The 26,375-nt window shown below is 40.5% G+C and overlaps 1 protein-coding gene across 1 annotated transcript in view; it reads right to left on the bottom strand.

The window, feature by feature from the left end:
* Positions 1-26,375, bottom strand: part of PTPN22 (protein tyrosine phosphatase non-receptor type 22) — a 186,639-nt gene that overhangs the window by 77,927 nt on the left and 82,337 nt on the right. Inside the window, exons 3-8 of the mRNA XM_040337464.1 lie at positions 21,862-21,938; positions 17,611-17,706; positions 14,986-15,024; positions 12,704-12,775; positions 12,553-12,612; positions 4,416-4,558 (exon numbers count right to left, since the gene is read on the bottom strand). Coding sequence (XP_040193398.1) covers positions 4,416-4,558; positions 12,553-12,612; positions 12,704-12,775; positions 14,986-15,024; positions 17,611-17,706; positions 21,862-21,938 — 487 coding nt within the window. The remainder of the gene's footprint in view (positions 1-4,415; positions 4,559-12,552; positions 12,613-12,703; positions 12,776-14,985; positions 15,025-17,610; positions 17,707-21,861; positions 21,939-26,375) is intronic.

Genomic DNA, 26,375 nt, shown 5'->3' with positions numbered 1-26,375 from the left:
ATGTCACTTTTGCTAGACAGCTTAGTCTGCATGTAAATGTGGAGATAAATATTTAACCAACCTCACGCCTGTATACCCCTTATAGAGCAGAGACATTTTTACATTCCTGCTATGGGCCAATTTATTCAGAATAACTTTCCTATCTCTTAGGATAACAAAGTAATACATTTATTGTTTTGTGGGTTTTTTTCCCTACATACACAGGGCTAGATTCAGGTAGCTGCGCGCAATATTACGGTGGCGCAGCGTATTGTATTTACGATGCGCCGCCGTAAGTTAGAGAGGCAAGTGCTGTATTCACAAAGCACTTGCCTCCTAACTTCCCACGGCGTAGCGTAAATGGGGCCGGCGTAAGCGCGCCTAATTCAAATGATGATGAGGGGGGCGTGTTTTATTTAAATTAATGGTGACCCCGCGTATTTTACGTTTTTTTCCGAACGGCGCATGCGCCGTTCGTGAAAGAATCCCTGTGCGCATGCTTGAAATTCCGCCGCAAATCGTCATTGCTTTCGACGTGAACGTAAATTACGTCCAGCCCTATTTGCGAACGACTTACGACGTAAAAAATTCAAATTTCGAAGCGGGAACGACGTCCATACTTAACATTGGCTGCGCCTCCTAATAGCAGGAGTAACCTTACGCCGAAAAAGCCTAACGTAAACGACATAAAAAATTGCACCGGGCGTACGTACGTTTGTGAATTGGCGTATCTAGGTCATTTGCATATTCTACGCTGAAAACAACGGAAGCGCCCCTAGCGGCCAGCGTAAAAATGCACACAATTATACGCCGCCGTATTCAAGTTACGTCGGCGGAGGAAGCCTATTTTTTCAACGTATCTGCCTTTGAGAATCGGCGTAAAGATACGACGGCGCAGATTTGAAATTACGGCGACGTATCTGGAGATACGCCGCCGTAACTTGTTACTGAATCTAGCCCAAGGATTTCTTTTGGTGATATTGTCTTGCAATAGTTGTTTTTTATTCAAGCCGCAGACAAAAAAATAACTCTCCCACTTTTTTTTCTAATTTGATCTGTATAAGTTTTTAAAAAAAAGTTAATGTAGATAAAAAGTATACATTTTATTATAAAATTCATACTTTTTTTTAATGACTCTAAAATTATGATTAAGGTACAATGCATTGCTAATCTATTTAAAAACAAAAATAATTAATGCTTGTTTTTAGTTTTTCTTTGGTCTTAAATACAATTATGAACAAAATCAGTAAGAACAAAAGCATTTGAATATTAAAAGTTAGAAAAATTGAAATAAACAAAAAAATCTGCAGAAAAATAATAGCTAAAAGAAAAAGGTGAAGAGGCAAATAGGGCTGATTAAGGTAAACTAAGGGCTACTAAGGGGTTAAATAAGAGCAAAGTTTAACTTTTTTTGTCAACCCTTTGATCTGTAGATTAACCACATTTCCCGTGGAGCAATTTTTTTTTTACATTTTTCATGCAGATGTTAAAGTCTGTATACTGTATTTGGCTACAAGTTTACTTGAAACCCCCAGAACATTTATTTTTTTTAAACACAGAAGCACTGTCAAATAAAGATGGTAGTTGAAATGCTTAAAAATGACAGAATATTTGTGCAATGTATTTTCAGGAAGGAAATACATTAAAGTGGAACTATAGCACCAGTGGAACCTCCTATCTTTTGCAGACAAGGAAGCTGCCTTTGTTTGATCTGCAGTTGCAGATACTGTACATGTAGCTAGCTATGACACCAGCCATTTGATGGCTTTACAATTTGGTTGAGAACTGACATAAGCACATTGGTATTCATAAAAGTTATTCAAGGCATGCATTTATAACTGACAAATAGCTTGTTATAACTTCTTTGTAATTCTATTATATTTTATTCCATTTTCAGTTTGCTTATATTGCATTGTAATTTCTTGGAAAATAATACAAATTACAATATAAAAAAACAAAAACAAAAAAAACAACTGTTTTGGGAGGGTTTAGTTCAAAATAGATTTTAAATAAATTTTACAAACACAATTTACACCCCAATGTTTTGTACTTTTTAAAAGATGAGGTTGCGTTGAGTAAATAAATACCAAATATGTCAAACCTAGCCATAAACATTTCTCTCTCTCTCTTTATCTATCTATCTATCTATCTATCTATCTATCTATCTATCTATCTATCTATCTATCTATCTATCTATATATATATATCTCTTTATATATAGCTATATATATATAGATATCTATATATCTATATATATATATAAAAATATATATAGATAGATAGATATCCATCTATATATATATATATATATATATATATATATATATATATATATATATATATATATATATATATATATATATATATATATACAGTGGAACCTTGGATTACAAGCATAATCCATTCCAGGAGAATGCTTGTAATCCAAAGCACTCGCATATCAAAACAAGTTTCCCCATAGAAGTCAATGGAAAGGAAGATAATTTGTTCCACATTGAATTCTATTGTATGCAGTACCGCATTAGGCCAGAGGTGAGGGGGCGCCGGAGAGACTTGGAAATACTTGAAGACTGCCCATAGCCGCTCGGATGCACTCGGAAACCCTCGAATAGGTACGGAAAAAATAGTGTTTCCGAGTATTTCCAAGTGCATCCGAATGGCTCAGAGTGTCATTGGCGCCCTCGCACCTCTGGCCAAAAGAGGCTTGAATCCTGCTCATTTTGCGAGACAAACCGAGTCAGGATTCTTTAAACGTAATAGCTCGTATTGCGAAACCCTCGTTAACCGTGTTACTCGCAATCCGAGGTATTACTGTATATAGATATATACCTATATAAATATAAAGATATATAGATGTACTGTACATATAGCTATATATCTAGATATATCTCCCAAGATATATATTTTTTGTGTTTTACATACTTTTGTTTCATTGGCTGCAACATAGTCCCATGGGAAATGTTTTTGATTGTGTTCCAATTCCAGGGATGGAGCAGCCCTGAACTCATGTTCTGTTTACTATACTTTTCAACATGTCAAACCTTGATAGCACTTTAAGGCTTCATTCACACTTGGCGGACTCCGCCTGCTCCCGTCGGCTCAGCGGGAGATCAGTCCGCAGATCTCCGCTGAGCCGACGATGACAAGCTCCTCTCTGCTCACTGAATGGGGAGGGGCTTGTCGGGCACCGCTGTGTCCCTATGGAGCGATCTGATGAAAACGGACAGAATGTCCGTTTTCATCAGATCTTACCCGATCTGATCCGCATGGACGGATGGGGACGTGGCCCCCATACGTCTGTTTTTAGCGGGTCGGATCGGGTCGGATGTCAGCGGACATGTCTCCGCTGACATCCGACGCTCCATAGCGATGCATGGAGCGGCCGTTCAGGTCCGCCGACAGACGGACCCGAACAGCCAAGTGTGAATGAAGCCTAAATGCCTTTACTGTTCATAAGTTTACAGTTAACTGTAAATAAAGTACCTATAATTGTTTCTCTCACTCCTGTGTGTGTGCAATGTGTGTTGCGCACTTGTTTATGTGTGCATGTGCACCCTATGTTTGTGTGTGTGACAAGGGGGAGGGGTGCTTTTATATATATATATTTTATCTACATTTATTTTACTTTTTATACCTTATTTTAAATTTAAGCTTATTGCTACCCCATGGAGCCTAACAAGCCCTCTATTTGATAGCATTGGGCAGGTGGCAGGTTCTCTTTATCAGGGGTCTATTATGATTGTCTGTCCTGCCCTCTGCTCCAGTGAATCAATGTGCTTGATCCTCTATTTTCTTGGAATATCAAATGGGAGTTTGACAGCTCTGACCCTGAAACTGCTCTGAGCTGTGTTCTCCCAGTTCACAGTCAGCAGAGAAGATCAGGGAACAAAATAGTAATAAACAGTGGCGGTGCGTCCATTCAGGGTGCACGGGCGCCACCCCCCTCTCTCCAGCCACCCCCTCTATGCAAAATGGATAGATTCATGCATTGTAGGTCCATGCTGCCAATGAGGCCAAATGAGATGGCAGTCTCTGGTGGCATTCATGAAGGCACAGAGGGGGCAATACTGATCTCTTTACGGTCTATTACGGATGCTTCATCCTCAGTACAGCTCAGTAACATTGAGCATGATAAAATCACAGGCTTAGCATTATTAAGCTGCCTTCCAGCCACTGTGCCTGTTCACAGACAGGTTCAGCTGTCAAGCTTCTTCGGTGACACTGAATGACTGCGCTGAACCAATGTGGCCATCTTTGTCTGGGAGAGGGGGAGGAGCAGTTCTTTGAAAAGGCTGTGTGTGTTAGCGAGATACTTCCCCCCTCACTTCCTGTTGAATCCTTGGGACTAAAAATAAAGCAATACCTCCCAAGTGGGACACACATAACAAACAGTCAAGGGTTTAAACCCTTTCCTACACTATTCAAAATATACAAACCTGCAGTGGACACATATTGGAGGACTATCATCTTTCTGGAGAGCACGTATGTCATCTATCATGCCCAAAATATGTTCCACAGATGAAGGCACATCATGATCAGGCCAATTCTTATAATGAAACTGATAAACTATTCGTATATCCTGTAGAAAAAATGGCAGATATTGCAACGTAAATAATATGATGGATTGCTGACAACAATATGATATATACACAGAAGGATAAAAAAAGTCAGAGGTAAAAAAAAAAACACTGAAAACTTTTGAGGGTGATCACGTTCATTTGCTATACCTGCATTTAGTCTTACTGACAAAAAAGTAAAGCATTGTATAAAACCAAAATCATTCAACAACAATTTTATATCAATCTTATTAAGGCTGTCACGAATCAGGTGAGACCAGAACCGTGTGAACTTGCGACAGAGGGAACGGTGGAACCAAACGTATGTAAGTGAATAATAATAATGTTTATTAAGAATAGTGACAATATATATATATATATATATATATAGCGCTACCCCCTCAGGAGTCGCTGGTTAGATTGGGACGGCATAATTGTGTTACCTCTGTGATGTGTCTAGGTGATGACGATGATGAGAGCAATGACGGAATGTCCAGACAATTGGTTGATGTTTTCTGTGACTTTGTTTTGGGTCCAACATGACCAACAGTCAACATGAGGTAGATAGAGGAAGGTTGGTGAAAAGGAGAAACTTTGCAGATTCAGGCTATGGATAAAAGAAGCAGTCCTGCCTCCAATGATTATTCTTGCTTCGTCGCCACTCCAGCCGGAGTGGGTATAGTGCCCCTGGACAGGTCCCTCTCACAGGCCTGGCAGCCAGGGTGTCACTCGGAACCACTGAGAAGGAACATGGATAGTAGAGCGAATCCTTTCAGTCAATAATTTGCCTGAATCTCCCTCAGGTAGATTTCCTATATTTGGGGCCACTGACTGACAGTTTGCAGCATACAACCTGTCAGTGTCCGGTCACCCAGATCCCTGATGGATCGTCTAAGCCCTGTTGGAACACCTGCCTCCGGGCTCACCTCAGACCGACTCCCCACCGAACAGCACAGTCAGCTTGGGATCTTCCTTTTGAAGTGCGGGGACCCAGTAAGTCACTGGGGCCCCCTTTCAGCTCTAGTTGCTCTGGGACATGAGGTACCAGAGTCAGGAACTCGGCGTAACACGTGCACCCCGGCCTGGTAGGCCATATAGCCGGGGCCCGTGATGTGCGCCAGGGGTCAAGTCCTGGGGAAAAAAGTGTGGGAACTCCCACCCAAGATCCACTTCCCCACCAAAAAAAAAATAATTATACGCTCATATGCATAATTACTAAACCGCATGTTTGTCATTGTTCCCAGGAGACATTGCGGAGGTCTGCCGCAAGTTATCGCGGGATTTAGAAAGAACTTTAAGCAAGTTCTTTCTAAATCCTGCGATAACTCGCGACAGACCTCCGCAATGTCTCCTGGGAACAATGACAAAAGCTCCCAGGAGACATTGCGGCATCGAGGAAGTGATGGAATACCCGCACACTACCCGATAAATCCACATACAGGAAGCGGCCAGTAACATAAAGGATTACTAAGGTTTGCCTGCCCCTGACAGTGACTTGAGCTGGGCATTGCCGATTAGTGAAGGATTGGCTCGGGTGGCTCGGCTGCTCTAGTCCTGCAAAGGGAACTGCGTTCCTGCTGTGAAAAAAGTGCAGGAACTCCGTTCCCATGCGTTCCCGCAGGACTTGAGCCCTGATGTGCGCACACCCTAAAGATGGGTGCCGAATCAGGAACCCGCGAAGAACCCCACAAAATGGCGCCCTCCACAGAAATACCCCCTCCAGCATGCCCCGCGAGGAAAACACTCTTTTGATTGGCTGCTGGAGAAAAGGCGCCGCCTGGACCCCTCTGGCGCCACCTGCCATCCAGAGATGGAACTACATCTCTGGAACACAGAATGACCCACAGGACAGTCCAGGGCTGGCAGCAGCCAAATTTAACATCAAACATTTAAAATCAACATGGATGAGAGCAAATAACTCTCTCATCCCACTAAATTTGACATAGCACCTGTACTGAAAAGTACACAGGCGCTACATATATATATATATATACAGTAAGTAAACACCCCCAATACAAACAATGCACAATCAACCAAACAGACACCCGCAAACAACAAATAACTATATACAACAAAGGGAAGTACCAGAATCATAAACGTAAGCCAGGCCAAGGTCACACACAGGGAATCAGCCGAATGGGGAATGGAACAGGAACAGGACAGGAGAGGGAGAAGGTGGACGGATCGGGATACAGAGCAGGGATGCAAGGTAACAGGAACACTGGAGGGACAGGACCAGGATCAGGTTGAGCTCGGGATCAGGGTCGGGTACAGGCTTAGGATCAGGTGCAGGTTCAAGGTAGCAGGTCAGGGCACAAGGACGATACCAAGGCAAGCATGTACGGGCTTGCCGGGTATTTATGTGTATGCCTGTAATTAGCCTTAGGTGACACCTGACCGCACGAGGTGCTGTTTGCTCCACACTGCCGGGATACACCTGCTGGTGGACACCGGTACTACGGTCCAAGGATCCAACAGTGCCACCAGCAGGCAAGTCCTCTCACTACAGATCCTGAGTGTCAGAGGACATCTGCTGGTTGACACCGGTACTGCGATCCACCGGACCGACAGCGCCACCAATAGGTGAACCCTTTCCTGACAAAGGCATTGCCATAATTGGATTCCTACTCACCTAAAAATGATTCCCAGTTGCAAGTTGTCCATGATTCTCATTACTAAATATGTACACTTTAGTTTTAGTACAATAGTATTATCTAATAGTAGTAATGTCTGTTGTTGTATACAACTAGATTCTTAAAAAAATCTTAAAAATAATTACTTTTAGCTACGTGTGTGTGTGTATATATATATTCTTCAAAGTAGCCACCCTTTGCTTTGATTACTGCTTGGCACACTCTTGGCATTCTCTTGATGAGCTTCAAGAGGTAGTCACCTGGCGCGGCACCCCATCACTCTACTTCTTGGTCAGATAGCCCTTACACAGCCTGGAGGTGTGTTTGGGGTCATTGTCCTGTTGAAAAATAAATGATGGTCCAACTAAACGCAAACTGGATGGAATAGCATGCCACTGCAAGATGCTGTGGTAGCCATGCTGGTTCAGTATGCCTTCAATTTTGAATAAATCCCCAACAGTGTCACCAGCAAAGCACCCCCACACCATCACACCTCCTTCTCCATGCTTCACGGTGGGAACCAGGCATGTAGAGTCCATCCGTTCACCTTTTCTGCGTCGCACAAAGACACGGGGGTTGGAACCAAAAATCTCAAGTTTGGACTCATCAGACCAAAGCACAGATTTCCACTGGTCTAATGTCCATTCCTTGTGTTCTTTAGCCCAAACAAGTCTCTTCTGCTTGTTGCCTTTCTTTAGCAGTGGTTTCCTAGTAGATATTCTACCATGAAGGCCTGATTCACACAGTCTCCTCTTAACAGTTCTAGAGATGTGTCTGCTGCAAAAGGTGGCTACTTTGAAGAACCTAGAATATGAAATATATTTTCAGTTGTTTCACACTTTTTTGTTATGTATAATTCCACATGTGTTCATTCATAGTTTTGATGCCTTCAGTGTGAATCTACAATTTTCATAGTCATGAAAATAAAGAAAACTCTTTGAATGAGAAGGTGTGTCCAAACTTTTGGTCTGTACTGTATATATGTATGTATATATATATATATATATATATATATATATATATATATATATATACACAGTGAGGAAAATAAGTATTTGAACACCCTGCTATTTTGCAAGTTCTCTCACTTGGAAATCATGGAGGGGTCTGAAATTGTCATCGTAGGTGCATGTCCACTGTGAGAGACATAATCAAAAAAAAAATTCCAGAAATCACAATTTATGATTTTTTAACTATTTATTTGTATGATACAGCTGCAAATAAGTATTTGAACACCTGTCTATCAGCTAGAATTCTGACCCTCAAAGACCTGTTAGTCTGCCTTTAAAATGTCCACCTCCACTCCATTTATTATCCTAAATTAGATGCACCTGTTTGAGGTCATTAGCTGCATAAAGACACCTGTCCACCCCATACAATCAGTAAGAATCCAACTACTAACATGGCCAAGACCAAAGAGCTGTCCAAAGACACTAGAGACAAAATTGTACACCTCCACAAGGCTGGAAAGGGCTACGGGGAAATTGCCAAGCAGCTTGGTGAAAAAAGGTCCACTGTTGGAGCAATCATTAGAAAATGGAAGAAGCTAAACATGACTGTCAATCTCCCTCGGACTGGGGCTCCATGCAAAATCTCACCTCGTGGGGTCTCAATGATCCTAAGAAAGGTGAGAAATCAGCCCAGGACTACACGGGAGGAGCTGGTCAATGACCTGAAAAGAGCTGGGACCACCGTTTCCAAGGTTACTGTTGGTAATACACTAAGACGTCATGGTTTGAAATCATGCATGGCACGGAAGGTTCCCCTGCTTAAACCAGCACATGTCAAGGCCCGTCTTAAGTTTGCCAATGACCAATTGGATGATCCAGAGGAGTCATGGGAGAAAGTCATGTGGTCAGATGAGACCAAAATAGAACTTTTTGGTCATAATTCCACTAACCGTGTTTGGAGGAAGAAGAATGATGAGTACCATCCTAAGCACATTATCCCTACTGTGAAGCATGGGGGTGGTAGCATCATGCTTTGGGGTGTTTTTCTGCACATGGGACAGGGCGACTGCACTGTATTAAGGAGAGGATGACCGGGGCCATGTATTGCAAGATTTTGGGCAACAACCTCCTTCCCTCAGTTAGAGCTTTGAAGATGGGTCGAGGCTGGGTCTTCCAACATGACAATGACCCGAAGCACACAGCCAGGATAACCAAGGAGTGGCTCTGTAAGAAGCATATCAAGGTTTTGGCGTGGCCTAGCCAGTCTCCAGACCTAAACCCAATAGAGAATCTTTGGAGGGAGCTCAAACTCTGTGTTTCTCAGCGACAGCCCAGAAACCTGACTGATCTAGAGAAGATCTGTGTGGAGGAGTGGGCCAAAATCCCTCCTCCAGTGTGTGCAAACCTGGTGAAAAACTACAAGAAACGTTTGACCTCTGTAATTGCAAACAAAGGCTACTGTACCAAATATTAACATTGATTTTCTCAGGTGTTCAAATACTTATTTGCAGCTGTATCATACAAATAAATAGTTAAAAAAATCATACATTGTGATTTCTGGATTTTTTTTTTGATTATGTCTCTCACAGTGGACATGCACCTACGATAACAATTTCAGACCCCTCCATGATTTCCAAGTGGGAGAACTTGCAAAATAGCAGGGTGTTCAAATACTTATTTTCATCACTGTATATATATTAGAAGGCCAGTATGGCGGCCTGAATTTATGGGAGGAGCAAGGTGGGTATTTAAGCTGACCACTCGCCCTTGCGCTTTGTCGGTTCCAGTGCACGATACCCTCCCTCCCGATCCCCTTTTACAGCACTTCTCAGCACATTCTCCTCCACAATCATACATTACTTATCTTGGGTTTGCCCCCTTTTATTGACATATCGTCCAGACGACCAAAAGCCACACCTCATGTCTATTTATGTTGTGAGTCTTGTCGTGTTTTTATATGATCCACATTTGTCATAGGGCCACGACTATATATATATATATATATATATATATATATATATATATATATATATATATATATATATATATATATATATATATACCTTGAAAAACTCCATCCTTTGTAAATGAAATGCGGGACCCATATCACATCATTACCATACTATAGAATGCCTGTGGACTGTATTCCTGGAAGTGAGTGTAGTGAAGAACTGCATGGTTCCCAATCAGGTGTTTAGCTTAACTCCAACTCTATTGGCATTCATGCCATCTCTTTGACTTGTTTGACTGCCATAATACATAGTCTGTTCTGTCAAAAAAAGAAGTAGCCTCTCTCTGTATATGACACTTCTGACACTTTGCCATGGCTAAAATAAAAGTAGTTGTAAAGTCTCAATGATTTTTTCCCTCTTATTGCATTCTCTGCATTAAGATAAAAACCACCTGTTTCCCCCATCCCTACCTGACTCCTCTCACTGATCCAGCTCTGCCCTATCTGCAGAACCACTTCTCCACTGCCTAGTCTAACAGGAAACACAGGCAGTAGTGAGAGCCACAGGCTTTAAAATTCTGTGAGGAGGCAGCAGGAGGCATGGCCAAGTTGTGTGCGTTCATGGATAAACGTAGCCTGGTTCGCAAACACGTGTGCACAGGTTACTGAGTGGGTGACAATGCCAGTCGGGAAACTAAAAACTAAAAATTTCCTTTGCTCTCTGCCTGATCTGTGCTCTTATAAAAGTTACCATTGTTTCCCGCTATATCTGTGGACTACAGGATATATATAAGAGGAGATTTTTGGTAGCCCTAACATACTTCCCATTCTAGGATAAGAAGTTTGCTACTGGCAGAATTGTGGGTTTAAAATTAGGGAAAAGGCTTAAAAAAATTACATGTGGCTATTACATCTAAAAAGCTACAAGAGAGATGCAATAAATTACATTTTTGGGTTTAGGTATATTTTAAAGTAAAACTATTGGCAAAACTTTTTTTTCTTTCATTTTGAATAAAGTAAGGGAGGGTTATAACCCCTGTAAGGTTTATTTTTGCCATCCTTGTCCCATATGGGACCATTTTCCCATAGCCAAAACAAGAAGTGAGAGGAAATCCCTGCAAATTAAGGGAATGCCTTGGAACTCCCCAAGTTACCAGAACTAGTGTCTCCATTGGAAGATTTCCCCTTTAATACTTTTCTGGAGACAACCCAAAATTTGGGATTTTCTTTTACTTTCTATTATAATTGTAAACAGGACAAATAGAGAGGATGACTCTCCCTTATGTGGACACAGACAGCAAAAAAACCTGACATGTGTTCTAATCCCTCTGTACTCTATCCACCCCCCCCCCCCAAAAAAAAAAAAATTGCCTATAGTTATACTTTAAGAGTTCACTGGTACATGTAAATATACAGTTTAGCAGATCAAATGATAAAGGTCTAACAGCCAGAAGAGAGTCCATATATACCCTATTTAGCATGTTTCAGAGCTTCCTCGCCTGCTCAACCAAAACCCCACATCTGAAATCTCAAAACCTTCTACAAATATCCCACAGTGACCCTTAAAAGAGCCCAAATCATATACCAAGAGAATATATACTTTCTGTCATTCTCCATTGGAAAACACAAAGTTAAAGTGTTTGTTAACCCAAAGAAATAATAATATAAAGATCCTGTTCCTTTAAAGCATTATATACAGCACATAGTTTATGCTGTGTCATTTGGACCCTCGTATCACCTGAAATACATGGCTGATCCTGCCAGTTTCTGCCCTCCCGTCTATACACTGATCATAATATATCAGGGCAGCTGAGCCCTGACACCGTTGTCAGCAAATATGCCTCCATCAAACTGCTATGTGTCTCCTCTCCTCCATCCTCTCCTCCCGTCCTTGTTGATTCATCTACTGTCCCCCTTTGACTGTGCTTTATTAAAAATGCAGCTATATACCTCGTTTACTGAGCGCAGATCGGCGATCACGTGACATGCCGCCTCTCTCTTCTCCCGCATGAGAGCCACGGCAGGCGAGGCCGCCTCTCCGCTCCTGGCTGATGTCAGCGGGGGATCCTTGGCCCCGCCTGCTGCATCTGTCGGGCCGAGAGATAAGAGAGGCAGCATGTCATGTGGTCGCATATCTGCGATCAGTAAACAAGGTATATAGCTGCATTTTTAATAAAGCACAGTCACTGGGGAAATTAGATGAATCAACAAAGAGGATAATGCAACGTTAACCCTGTGGGTTAACAAACACTTTACCTTTTTACACAACTGTAGCCTTTACATAAAAAAAAATCTACGAAAACTGGTCCTAAGAAACTGAAAAAAAGGAAGCCAATCAAGTTTCTTACATAATTCAAAGATTAAACCTAAATGGTTGCTATCATAAACATATCCACCTTTGTTCTAGTTTTATTTGTGTTATTTTTCATAAAACTACTCTAATAAATATATGGTATGAAAAAGAAATAAGGGACAGAGCTTACACTTCCATAGGTTGCTATCAGGGTCCTGATAACATAGTCCTTCTTTTTATCTTCATTACTCTAGAAGAAGATACATCAATACGTCATATGGATAAGACAAAAAAGGAAATGCATTGTCATTATGTAATAGAATTATTCTCATGATACTCACACATGTGATGGAGAATGGACCGAACTGTAAGACTTCACATGCTGCCTCAACCCAATAGCGCTCACATTTTTTCTAGTCACAAAACAACACATTTTAAGACATTTAAATGACACTGTTTCACAGTCTGTAAAATATTATCTTGGGTTGGAATTTTAAGGCCTGACCTTAGTAATTGTGGTGACGTCCAGCTGGTTATATAGTACATGTTACAACCTGATTGCAAATCGACTGAGTACTGTATATAAACAATAGTACAGAAATCTGAAAGATGTGTGGGTTCACTAAAAATCCAGGGCAGCTATAAAATTTGGGTGGTGTCGAATAAAACATTGGGTGGATTAAGTTAGGACTCAAGCAGATGTTTCAGTTTGATTTACCAACAACTATGTGGCTTGGCAAGCTGAATGTAATAGACATGTGCAATTTGTTTCATTCCAAATTTGTTTTTTAATGAATTTCAACAAAATTGTTAATTCGGAAGTACCAAATTAAAGAAAACCTGTTTAATTAATTTCTCTGAAAATTCGAAAGTCTGAAATAATAACTAATAATAACTTAACTATTACTAACTATTAAATTATATGTATTGAAATTTCCTTTAAAATTTGGCTGTTAGTGAACGCAACAAATACAAATTTATCCGAAGTTACGAACTATCCAAAATAATGAATGCTGTATCTAAACGAATGGAACGTAACAAATTAATAATAATAAATAACAATAGTAATAATAAAAATGTCTTATGATTATTATTATTTATTCACTTCACTGTTCCATTTGTTTAGATGCGGCATTCGTTATTTTAGATAATTCGTAACTTCGGATAAATTCGTATTTGTTTCGTTCACTAACAGCCAAATGTAAAAGGAAATTCCAATACCTATAATTTAATAGTTAGTTATTCTTTTGAATTTTCGGATTTTATTTTCGAATTTTCAAATTTACGTAAATTATGACATCATGCACAGCTCTCTCTCTCTCATGAGAGTTTGCCAGGAAGGGAGGGGAAATGAATCATAGGAGGGCCAATGAAAGCTTCAGGACTGCAGAGCCTGAGGTGTGTCTGTGTACATCCAGGAAGTGAACAGGCCACAGCTTCAGCTGCCCACAGTTAAAATGGCTGCAGCCAGACTTAGTAGAGGGAAATTTCTGCAGCATATTTGGCAAGTATAGAATCACAGTATATATAAAATAATTTGCAAAGTGTTTGGAGGGAAGCTTCAGAATGGCAAAGATGTTTTTATTACAAATTATGTGAGCAGACTGCAGTTGCTCTTTAAGGCCCATTTCAGACGGACGGCAGTTTTGCCGCAATTAAAAGCATGTACTTTTTCAATGAAATTCAAGGCTCTGGGCACTGCGATTAGCTGCATTTGTACATTGCGATTACGTGCGGCCGCGTTTAGCTGCGGTAGTCATTTCGATAGCAACCCTTTTTATTTTGATGTGCTTCATGTTGTTCTTTTTTTTTTCTCACGCTGCTATCCGCAGTTGACACAAAAGACTGCGATTACCTGCGGTTAAGTGCATATAGCTGCGCTTACTTTGCACCTGGACGCATTCAATTCTATTTTTTCTATTCGCACCAAACTGCATGCAACAAAATCGCAGCTAAACGTTGTGTATGAATGGGGCATTGTGTGCTTTTAGCTGCGGTATAAAACTAGAAAATACGCAGCTAAAGGTACCATTCTATCCGTCCGTTTGAAAGGGAACTAAGTCTAAGGAAGATTGCCCACAGACTCTAGAATTAATTAATTTACCTGGTCAGCCTAACGCAGGATCAACACCTTACCTTACAACACCTAACCATGGTAGATAATGCGGTCAGTTTGTAACATGTGTGGTCTACTATCAATATCAGAAATATAAGAAACTCTACATTCACAGCTTGAGAAACAGAAGTCAGAGGCACTGCTTGTAATGATGCACAGCATATAATACAGAGATATGAGTCACCGCAGGTAAAGGAAGGAGAAGTATGAGGCACTGTGTGTGTAATACAGAAATAGAAGTGTTCCATGTAGATGTGGCATAAGACAATAAATAGAATTTAGACATATGATGCACTTATGGGTCTCTATCCCAATGTCCTTATTATAATTATGCAAACCCAGGACCAGTTTACCAAGTATCAATAGTTAGAAGAAAAATGGTGCCTTGTGAGATCGGAACCCAGTGCAAACAAGCAGGAGTTTACACCACATTACAACATACAGACAGAAATAAAAAAAATACCAGTTTTTCCATGCAATAGGTGTTCCAAGGAATATTACACTCACCTTCCCCATTTCAAACTCCATACAGGCCATTAAAATAATCTGCATAGGAAACATGATATAAGACACAATTTCAGGATCAGGATAATTTTGCAGCATCAATGTTAAGCTCCTTTCATACAGGAGGCAGTAAAAACAGGCAGCTGATCTGTGCTTTTACTGCCCCCCCCCCGCAAACACCTACCTTCAAGCAGACATGGTACCACTCAAATGATTACACATACTTTGCATCACAGTGCAACAATTGTATCACTACATGCTTAGTTTCACAGACAGCAATGCCCGTCAAACTCTCCCATGTAAATGAATGGGGCTACATTTGGCTTTTAGCCCTGCGCAATCCTGCAATGCAAAATTGCCATTTGGCAATGAAAAGAAAAAGAAAGAAAAGGCATCAGGAAGCAGCAGCATCACCCCCTGAACAACTGAAACCCGTCTTTTCACCGTCATCTGAAAAGAGTCCTACCGTTTAGAATCTATGAGCAAAACAGCTTACATTTGAATGCATTTGTCATCAATTTGAGACACGTCCGAGATTATTCAGACTTCACTGACAGGTGCATTTGACCTGCAGCTTACCACCTTCTGACCTGCATTGACCTCCTTCTAGGCTACATCATCTTGCTTCAAGCTATTTTGCATTCCCAAGTCATTGGTTGCTAAGCACAGAGTGGGTGCTGGCACCAGCTGCTTTCTATAATTACCATTGGAAGCTACCATATATGATGTTTGGCTCCCGCCCAACGAGCAAAAATTGTGGCTTTTGGAAGAATGCTCCAAACAGGCATACTCATCACTACTAATTAGATCCCACAAATTGGGATGGAATATCCACTGCTTACACATTTGATAACCACGTCAGCAATCAGAGTTCCTAAAGTTTAGACCCACACCTTTCTTTTAAAGCCTAACTCCATGTTTTGTGTGAACTTTAAATAGTCAATTTGGACCAAGCTGGTTCAGACAAACTATTTCCCTCATTAACACATGTTGCGGCTGTCAGCGCTGTTTTCCAACAGAGGGATGGGGACATCCCATGCCACCCCCGAATCAAAACTGAGTGGACACAGAGCTGCTCAGCCATTCACAGGAAGCTTTGTATTTTCTGAATGAATTGGCTGAGGGGGGATTGTTGTGATGTCATTCACCTGCCTCAGCCAATCAAAGGAAGCCTTGTCATTCAAAATACAAAAACTCCCTTGAATGGCTGAGCAACACTCAGCCTGACTCGATTTTGTACTCGGAGCAGGAAGGGAAGTCCCCATCCTTCTGCCAGAATGCAGCGCTGTATATTGTATGTGGCTGACAGCCGCTGCATGTGTTAGTGAGGGATATAGTTCATTTAGACCAGCTTGGTCCAAACAAACTATTTAACCTTCACTTAAACCTGGAATTAGGCTTTAACCTGACATTTCACAATAACCATTAATTCTAATGCTGCATTCACAAAGCTCAATTCAAAAGAAAATGTATCAAAAACACATTTGCATTTTTGATACATTTTGGATGCATTTTCACTGCATTTCCAGTGTGTTTTCTGGCTACCTAGCTCCCAGCATGCACCTGTGATACACGTGGCTCAAAAAACGCACCAAAAACGCAACTTTGGTGCGTTTTGATGCGTTTTCCATTCATTTCAATGGGGAGCTTCACTTTGGCTGGGGTTTTGAATAGTGCACCAAAAATGTAGCAAGCAGGATGTTTTTAAAGATGCAAATACAATTTAACTGACCGCTATAAGGAGTTCCATATGATTAAAAGGGATGCATTTATATATATATATATATATATATATATATATATATATATATATATATATATATATATATATAGTGAGGGGTTACCTCGGTAGCGGGGTGTGTGACCCCTTGGATGGGTTCACCACACACTGAATTTCTACAGACTGGCATTTGAAGATATTGCTAGGTAGACAGTGCTGGTCATACAGCACAAAACAATAGTCTTTTGATTTTTATCACACAGAAAAATCAATGGTCTTCTCACCTCCACCGAAGACCTTCTGGCACTGCTCTCCTACTCACACAGCCTTAGGAGTGATGCAGCCAATTAGTGGTAATCCTCTGGACTTCTTATAGAGGCCTTTAATTGCCTCACTCTGAACAGCTGAAGTCTTCCAACGGCCCTTAGCCTTCCTGGCCACATTTGTAGCCGACGCCCAATAATGATTAGTGTATTGTCTAAGCAAGGCAGAAATGTATGTGCCGTTTGTGACAACACCCACAGATTTACCTCACTTCCTGTCACAATATATATATATATATTTTTTTCTTCCTCTTATCTTAACTGATCAAAACCCAATCAGTGTGAAAGGGCCCTTCCTGGGTTAAGTTGCCAAAACTCCAGCAGCTTTATATTCTGGAAAAAAGAACCAACTCACATATGATAGCATGTGGTTGCCATCATCCCATAGTACTACAAATAAATCGAAAATACCTCATGAAGTGGGATTGTATAGGCAACGAATAAAAATTTCAAAAATATATATGAAAAAATAACAATTTATTACAAAAATAGTTACAGCATGTACAAAAATATCTCGAGCATTATAAGAATATACATACATGCAGCTTTATATTCTTAACTGACATTAAAGAAGGAATATCTTACCCCAACATTGTATTCCCAGATCATCCTCCAAAAGTCCACAACAGTACTTGGTAGGGGACCTTGAGTAGCTATATATGCCCGAGGACAGTAAACACCCTGCAATATATTGAGAATAAATAAACAAACAGAAACACGTTCACACTGCCATCTAATTACATATAATGGCGTTCACATGAGCATTAGAAAGGTGCAGAATAAGGGAATAGATTGTCTTCGCTACAGGAAAAACTGTATTTGCCAAAATACCATGTTGTTTTAATGCTACTGTGCTTCGGCAGGTACCAAACACAAATACTTGCTACCCAATTATGAATTTTTCTTTGAATCTGTAACCATCTGATTTTTTTAAACTTCCAAAAATTTTCAAAATGTCCCTTGCTTAAAACTAGGGCAACTATGCATGACTGTTTACAAGAAGACCTCAATAAAATAAAAGGGTGGGCAACTACATGGCAAATGGAATTTAAAGTAATGCACTTGGGGCTAAAAATAGGAATGCAAGTTACTCGCGAGGGGGATAACTCCTGGGGGAATCCTGGTTTGGTCACAATATGGAATTTCAATTCTGGTCACCAATCCTCAGGAAGGATGTGCTGGAACTGGAGTAAGTCCAGAGAAGGGCAACAAAGTTAATAAGGGTACTGTCTGACTTCAGTTATAAGGAACAACTACAAACTATAAACTTGATGCTTGAAAGGAGATGTAATAGCAATATCCAAATATCTCATCGGTGATTCTAGCATAGGGAATAAACTACCCAGTCTCAGGAAGTGTAAAAAAGGCCCTTCAATGGAATTGGAGGAGAAGTGATTTAACCTTAAACTGCATAGGGAGTTTTTCAGACAGTGTTAAAAAAAACTCTTATGCCGCGTACACACGATTGGAAATTCCGTCAAGAAAACCGTGGATTTTTTTCCAACTGATTTTTGGCTCAAACTTGAGTTGCATACACACAGTCACACAACATTCCGACCGTCAAGAACGTGGTGACGTACAATACTGCAACTAGCCGAGAAAAATTAAGTTCAATGATTCCAAGCATGCGTCGAATTGATTCCGAGCTTACTTTTTTTTTTGTGTGTCGGAATTGCATACAGATGATCGGAATTTCCAACAAGAACTTTTACCGTTGGAAAATTTGAGAACCAAGGGCCAGATTCTCGTACATTTGCGGCGGCGCAACGTAACCCGTTTACGTTACACCGCCGCAAGTTTTCAGTGTAAGTGCCTGATCCGCAAAGCACTTACCTGTAAACTTGCGGCGGTGTATCGTAAACACGTCCGGCGCAAGCCCGCCCAATTCAAATGGGGCGTGTACCATTTAAATTAGGCGCGCTCCCGTGCCGGACGTACTGCGCATGCTCAGTTTAGAAATTCCCGCCGTGCTTTGCGCGATGTGACGTCATTTTTTAAAAACGCGACGTGCGTAGCATCCATTCGTATTCCCGGACGTCTTACGCCAAAACAAAAAAATATTAAAATTCGACCCGGGAACGACGGCCATACTTTAACATGGCTCGACTAAAGTTAAAGCGGAGGTTCACCCTTTAAAAACATTTTTTGACATCACACAAAGTCGCGCCATCCTACCGACACAATGCCGGTGTTTTTTTTTTTTTGTCAGCACAAACCTCTTAATCCCGATTTTCACCTCACAGCGATCCCGCGGGAGTGGGCGTTCCCAAGCACTGCCTGTGATTGACAGGCTTCCGAAGGGCGCATACTGCGCGTCACAGGTTGCCGACAGAACCTGAACGTCGGTGCGCAGGCGCCGTATAGAGCCGCACCGACGTTCGAGTTTTTCCGGCAACCTGTGACGCGCAGTATGCGCCGTTCGGAAGCCTGTCAATCACAGGCAGTGCTTGGGAACGCCCACTGCCGCGGGATCGCCGTGAGGATTAAGAGGTATGTGCTGACAAAAAAAAAAAACACCGGCATTGTGTCGGTAGGATGGCGCGACTTTGTGTGATGTCAAAAAATGTTTTAAAGGGTGAACCTCCAATTTAAGCCATGTTAAAGCAGGTGTAACTTTGCGTCGAGAAAAAATTACTAGTGACGACGTAACAAACGCGAAAACCTTCGTGGATCGCCGTAAATCCTCATTTGCATACCCGACGCTGGAATTAAGACACGAAATCCCCCCAGCGGCGGCCAAAGTATTGCATCCTAAGATCCGACGGTGTAAGTCAATTACACCTGTCGGATCTTAGGGCTATCTATGCGGAAATGATTCTATGAATCAGCCGCATAGATAGGACAAGAGATACGACGGTGTATCAGGAGATACGCCGTCATATCTATTCTGTGAATCTGGCCCCAACTCTCAAATTTTTGCTGTCGGTAATTCAGACAGAAAAAGTCAGATGGGGCTTACACAGGGTCGGAATTACTGACCAAAAGCTCACTTCAAACTTTTCTTGTCGGAAATTCTGACCGTGTGTACGTGGCATTATATGGGCATCTTAGCAAGCACAGTATACAGGGAAATATGGGAAATTATTTTTGACAGAAACACACACCTGCATAGGTTGAACTGGATGTACTGGCGTCTTTATTTAACCTTACCAACTATTGTAACTATGTTTATAGAACACTTCCAGAGCTGCCATTTCCTACTCATGTGATGGGTTCTCTGCAGTTAGTTTTTCCTGTGTCTGAGTCAGTTTTATAAAAAACAGCAGTAGGTAAAATTTGGCAAATTAAATTTCAGAAAATCCTTGTAATGTATACCTAGATTTTATGCACTGACATGAAACTAATTATTGTGACTATGAGGGTTACACCATGAACTTACATATTTAAGACCTTGGCAAAGCTCATATTGTCTAAAGCAAATTGATACAATATATTTGCACATATTTAAAGAATCATCCTGTAAATGTACAGTAGATGATCAGTTTAATATGACACTCGTTAAATACTTTGACATTATGTACACTATGACTTATTTTAAGAGCTTCAATAGTGCCTGTGCTGATCATAAATGACTTTTTAACAGGTGTGTGTGGTTTTTGTATGGGAGAGAGAAGTTTCTGTTGGATTGAAGTACATTATGCAGAACTGCAGGACTCATAATAAGAAAAACCAGCACTGGAGTTGAAAAAAAAACTTAGGGGTTGCACCAGTTTAGTCAGGCCTAGGGCAGCACAAAACCTAAATACACCACTGTCTACAAGGTAGTTAGTATAATTCTTAGAATAGGGGTGGGAGTGAGTTTAAAGCTTAGTTACATTTTGACCAGACTTTTACTTTAACCTACTCCACCTAAACCTTAAAAAAATATTAGATATATTTAAAAAGGTTTGTTCACACAGGAAGTGTTGTCATGTCTTTCGCTTTCCAGCACAGCAAATTGCATGCAGAAAAGAAGATCAATTGTTATTAATAGGATCTGTTGACATCAATGTTTTGCTTTGCTATAGTGTGACTAAGCCATACACATAGGCCCAGATTCTCAAAGGAGATACGACGGCGTATCTCCAGATACACCGTCGTATCTCTGAGTCTGAGCTGTCGTATCTATGCGCCTGATTCTTAGAATCAGTTACGCATAGATTTGTATTAGATCCGACCGGCGTAAGTCTCTTACGCCGTCGGATCTTAACTGCATATTTACGCTGGCCGCTAGGGGCGTGTACGCTGATTTACGCCTAGAAATATGTAAATCAGCTAGATACGCGAATTCATGAACGTACGCCCGACCGACGCAGTACATATACGCCGTTTACGTTAGGCTTTTCCCGGCGTAAAGTTACCCCTGCTATATGAGGCGTACATGCGGCGTACCAATGTTAAGTATGAACGTCGTTCCCGGGTCAAATTTTTTAAATTTTACGTTGTTTGCGTAAGTCGTCCGTGAATGGGGCTGGACGTAATTTACGTTCACGTCGAAACCAATACGTCCTTGCGGCGTACTTTGGAGCAATGCACACTGGGATATGTCCACGGACGGCGCATGCGCCGTTCGTTAAAAACGTCAATCACGTCAGGTCACATAACATTTACATAAAACACGCCCCCCTGTTCCACATTTGAATTAGGCGGGCTTACGCCGGCCTATTTACACTACGCCGCCGCAACTTACAGAGCAAGTGCTTTGAGAATACTGCACTTGCCTGTCTAAGTTGCGGAGGCGTAACGTAAATAGGATACGTTACGCCCGCTCAAAGATGCGCCGATCTTCGTGAATCTGGGCCATAGTGTATACATATGCATTTTTAGTCCTGCTTTTAAGTATATTGTAAAGTGTACCTTGATAAAATTAGCATTGATAAAATCTGTATCTTCATCTGATGTTATCAGAGAGAGTTTCACACGACTATGGTCAACTGGAATACAAAAAGACAGAGACGGATTAGCTGTTCACATCTGTCTAATATGTTTCTTACAGCGGTTGTATACCTGCCGACACTTATTTTTTTTGTACACCGCATACTAGCTCATTATGAAATACTTACCTTAGAACGAGGTGTCGGTATCTCACCTGGTCCACGCCGAGGGAGATGACATTTTGCCTCATCATGTCTTCCTGTATCGCGGCTCCAGCGCTGCGAGTGGCTGGAGCCGCGATATCGTCACTCTCGGGCATGCGCGCGGGAGACTTCTTTCCGGCAAGGTCCGGCGTCTGCTGGGCTTTCAGCCGAGAATCCCTGATGCGCATTCGCTGCTGAAATCAGCGGCTCATTGCACGGTGTAGGAGATATTCTTTTTACCTACAGGTAAGTCTTATTATAGGCTTACCTGTAGGTAAAAGTTCACAAAATTACTATACAACCACTTTAAAGTAAGTGGTTATAAAGGCAGAAGGTTTTTTACCTTAATGCATTCAATGCACAGAGGTAAAAAAAACTTTTGTTTGCAGCTCCCCCAGCCCCTTCCCCTTATACAGCATTGCTGCTCTCTCTCCTCACTGGCTCAGAGGCAGCAGCAGGAGCCAATGGCAATCACAGACAGTGAGGAGGAAGCAGTGGTAGGGGCAAGCGGCTTGCTTTGGGGGCACTCAGCAGGGGGGAGAAGCCAGGAGTTCTGGTGAGGGACCTGAGAAGAGGAGGCTCGGGGCTTCTCTGCGCAAAACCATTGCACAAAGCAGGTAAGTATAACATGTTTGTTATTTTATGACATGTTTGTTATTTTACAAAAGAAAAACTTTACAATAACTTTAAAGTGAGTTTAAGACAAAACTTTTTGTTTATTTTAGAATTAGAGAAATGTTATAACATCTTTGATGGTTTTTGTTTGCTGGCTGTGTCCCACTGTGGAGATATCCCTTAACTTCCTGTCCCTGAAAAAAAGGATAGCAGCTCTCTCAAAATAATTTCTTAGTGTGTCCCAAAGAAAACACTGGAGGTGAGAGAAGCGGAGGCATCCACATTGAAAGGAGATGCCTAACAGGTATTTTTTAAAAAGTACCGTAGTTTTTTATTTGTCATATAGGAATAAAAACCACCATCAACATGTTTTCTAATATTATAATGGCCACTTCCTTAGGATAGGTGTACAGGACACTAAATAGAAGATAAAAGTGAAATGAGGTAAAATATATTATAATATAAACAATATTTGCCATTAAAATTAAGAATTATTATAAATAATAATAATAATAAAAATGAATAATAATAGTCACTGTTTGGAAGTTAAGCTAAGTAGATCAAATATTTTTTTGTATGAAAACCTAATTGTATAAATACTATTACAAAAGATTTTGGGAATAAATAGACTTGTGATGATTATTATATCTTAACTTCAATAATGACTATTATTTTAATTGCATATACTTGATTACTAAATATTAAGGCTTTCTTAGCATATGGTTTACACGATTCATTACATAATATACTAAATATATACAAAAAATGTGTTATGAAAATTTATTCTTATTGGTACATTACGTGCTAAAACTCATGATTGCAATTTCTGGATTTGAAAATTTATACTGCAAAATAAATTGATAGTTACTGTTAGGCTGATAAAATTAAGTTTTTTTTAATATTTAGAAATGACACAATATGCAATGAACTAGAGAAGGGATATACAATATCATAATAGAAATAGAACGAATAAAAAATGGATAATGAGCCATAAGTAATGGTAGACAATGTGTAAAAACATCTATGATATAACAATTACAGGCGTACCCCACTTTTAAGTACACAATGGGGTTTATTTACTATTGCTGGAAAGTGCAAAATCAGGCTCACTTCTGCATAGAAACCAATGAGCTTCTAACCCCAGCTTGTTCAATTAGGCTTTGGTAATAAAACCTGGAAGCTCATTGGTTTCTGTGCAGAAGTGAGCCTGATTTTCCACTTTCCAGCTTTAGTAAATAAACCCCATTGTGTACTTAAAAGCGGGGTATGCCTGTATTCAGTATGATGAGTAAATACACAGTATATTTGTAGAAAAAAACACTATGGGGTGGATTTACTAAAGGCAAATACACTGTATACTTTCCAACTGCAGTTGCACTCATTTTCTCCAGACCTTAGTAAATGTGGTAAAGCTTCACTTTGCAAAAAATACTCAATCAGGTACAAGGGGAAAAAAAATTGATTTTTTTGCAGGCACGTGATTGGATGATGGAAATCAGCAGATTATTACCACATTTACTAAGTTCTTAGGAAAATTATTGCAAGGGCACTTGTAAAGTGCACAGTCTATTTGCCTTTAGTAAATCTACCCATATGCGTTTGAAGTCATGTATTTGTAAATTTGAATTTCTACAGTACAGTGTATATAGAGATGGATTTGGATATTTGATAGTACCAGGACACTAATATGTGCATGTCTTGTAAGTGTGATAGCAGACATGTTTACAACTTCCATAGGATGTTATAGATATAATTACTTTGTTAAGGCCATCTGGATGGAGACTTTTAAGAATAATTATTTAGTATTATTCCTATGCTTTCAATCTTCTGTATCTGTCTTGAGGCTTTAATATGTTCTATGGGTGTGACAATTTCTAATGAAACAGGGCGTAGTGATTAAACATTCCATGTTCCAGAATAATTTTTTGTAATTTTTACATCTGTGTTAGCTGATTCTGTTCCTGTTTGTACTTCCCGCATACAGTATGACAGGTCATGAAAGATTTAATCTGGTAAGATTATCATGTGCTAGTAGACAAAAAACTATTTTTCCTTTATTTATCAAAATACATGTAAGGTATCTGGCATGGTTACCTTTAAAACCTTCTGTCAGAATGTTGTAAAGAAGGTCTCTTTGTTGAGTTTATATTGCTTTTTTTTTGTATTTAGTCTACTGGGTGCAAAGATGTGTTTTTATAGGGCCAGATCCACAGCCAGCCGCCGTAACTTAAATATTCACATTTAAGTTACACTGCCGGAAAATTTCTACCTAAGTGCCCGATCCACAAAGCACTTACCTAGAAATTTTCGGCTGTGTAACTTATTCTATTCAAATGGGGCGAGTCTCATTTAAATTAAGCGCGCTCCCGCGCCGGCCGTACTGCGCATGCTCACGACGTCATTTTCCCGACGTGCTTTGCGCGGTTTTACGTTGCGCCGGGTTTTGAGAATCGCGACGGGCGTAAAAAAAAAATACGAGTTGCGGCGGGAAAAAAAGAATTGAAAAAAAAAAGACGGCGACGTGGGATAGAAGGGTCTACTTTTACAAGGTGTAAACAGTTTAGGCATTGTAAAAGCAGCCCTAATTTTACGATTGCAAACTAATACTTACAGAGAAAAAACGAAGCTGAAAAGCTTCGTGGATCTCCGTAAGTGCTAATTTGCATACCCGAAGCGGCATTTCGACAGTCCGACAGTGTAAGTCCCTTACACATGTCGGATCTTCTGCCTATCTATTGGAAACTGATTCTGTGGATCAGTTCCAAAGATAGAAACAGGGATACGACGGCGTATCAGTAGATACGCCATCGTATCCCTTTTGTGGATCTGGCCCTTAGTCTTTACCTGTCTGAATGAACCTCATTGGAAAAATCATACCTAAAAACATTTTGTCATAAAAAAAAGAAATACCTACAAACTTTGTATAGATGAGGAAAAAAATTAGTGTATAAAAATTAATAAATTAATACAAAGCTAATTAATTCAGAGCATCAAATACTCAATCTCAGAATACCGTCCCTATAGAGTAGATGGTAAAATATAGGGTTAAACAATGGTGATTAGCAGCAGCGTGAGAGTGTCACTGGATACAACAGCTCTGTGAAACAGGTGCCTTATACTCAGCTTCAAATCACTTCAGTAGCTCCAACGACACAGCCTTGGTCATTAGTGATGGTGCAAAAAACAGGCTTCAGCCCCCCTCCTCAAAACACCACAGCAGGTGTGGGACATGTAAGAAAAGGGGTAATACAGCCAGACACGACAATACCGCTGCCAATGCTATGCATCGATCCACTCACGCTCTCCCCGTCTTTGAAACAAGCCACTCAGTAACGAAAAGTGTAGAGGTCCTCACTCGGGAACTTCCGACAGATCTCGTACAGCAGACTCCTCCCCCACGCGTTGCGTCACTTGCCACGTGACTTACTCATGGGTAATGTCCACAGAGCACTATACACTAATTTCTTTCCTCATCTATATATATTTTGTGTGCTTCACCCCACTGTGGCAACACGATCAGGGTTTTGAATTATTATCACAATTGGATTGATCTTAGTAAGGTATCACATAAATTAGTTGTTTTTAGCGCATATGTTTATATTTTTCACATTTTGTTGTTTGGTTGGTAACCTTTTTCACATACTGCCGCTTTTTACATTTATTTATTAATTGTGTGGT

Source organism: Rana temporaria, chromosome 2 (assembly GCF_905171775.1).
Source record: "Rana temporaria chromosome 2, aRanTem1.1, whole genome shotgun sequence".
Classification (NCBI taxonomy): Eukaryota; Metazoa; Chordata; class Amphibia; order Anura; family Ranidae; genus Rana; species Rana temporaria.
Note: the sequence above shows the minus strand (reverse complement) of the source record. Positions and strands in the feature narration are given on the sequence as shown.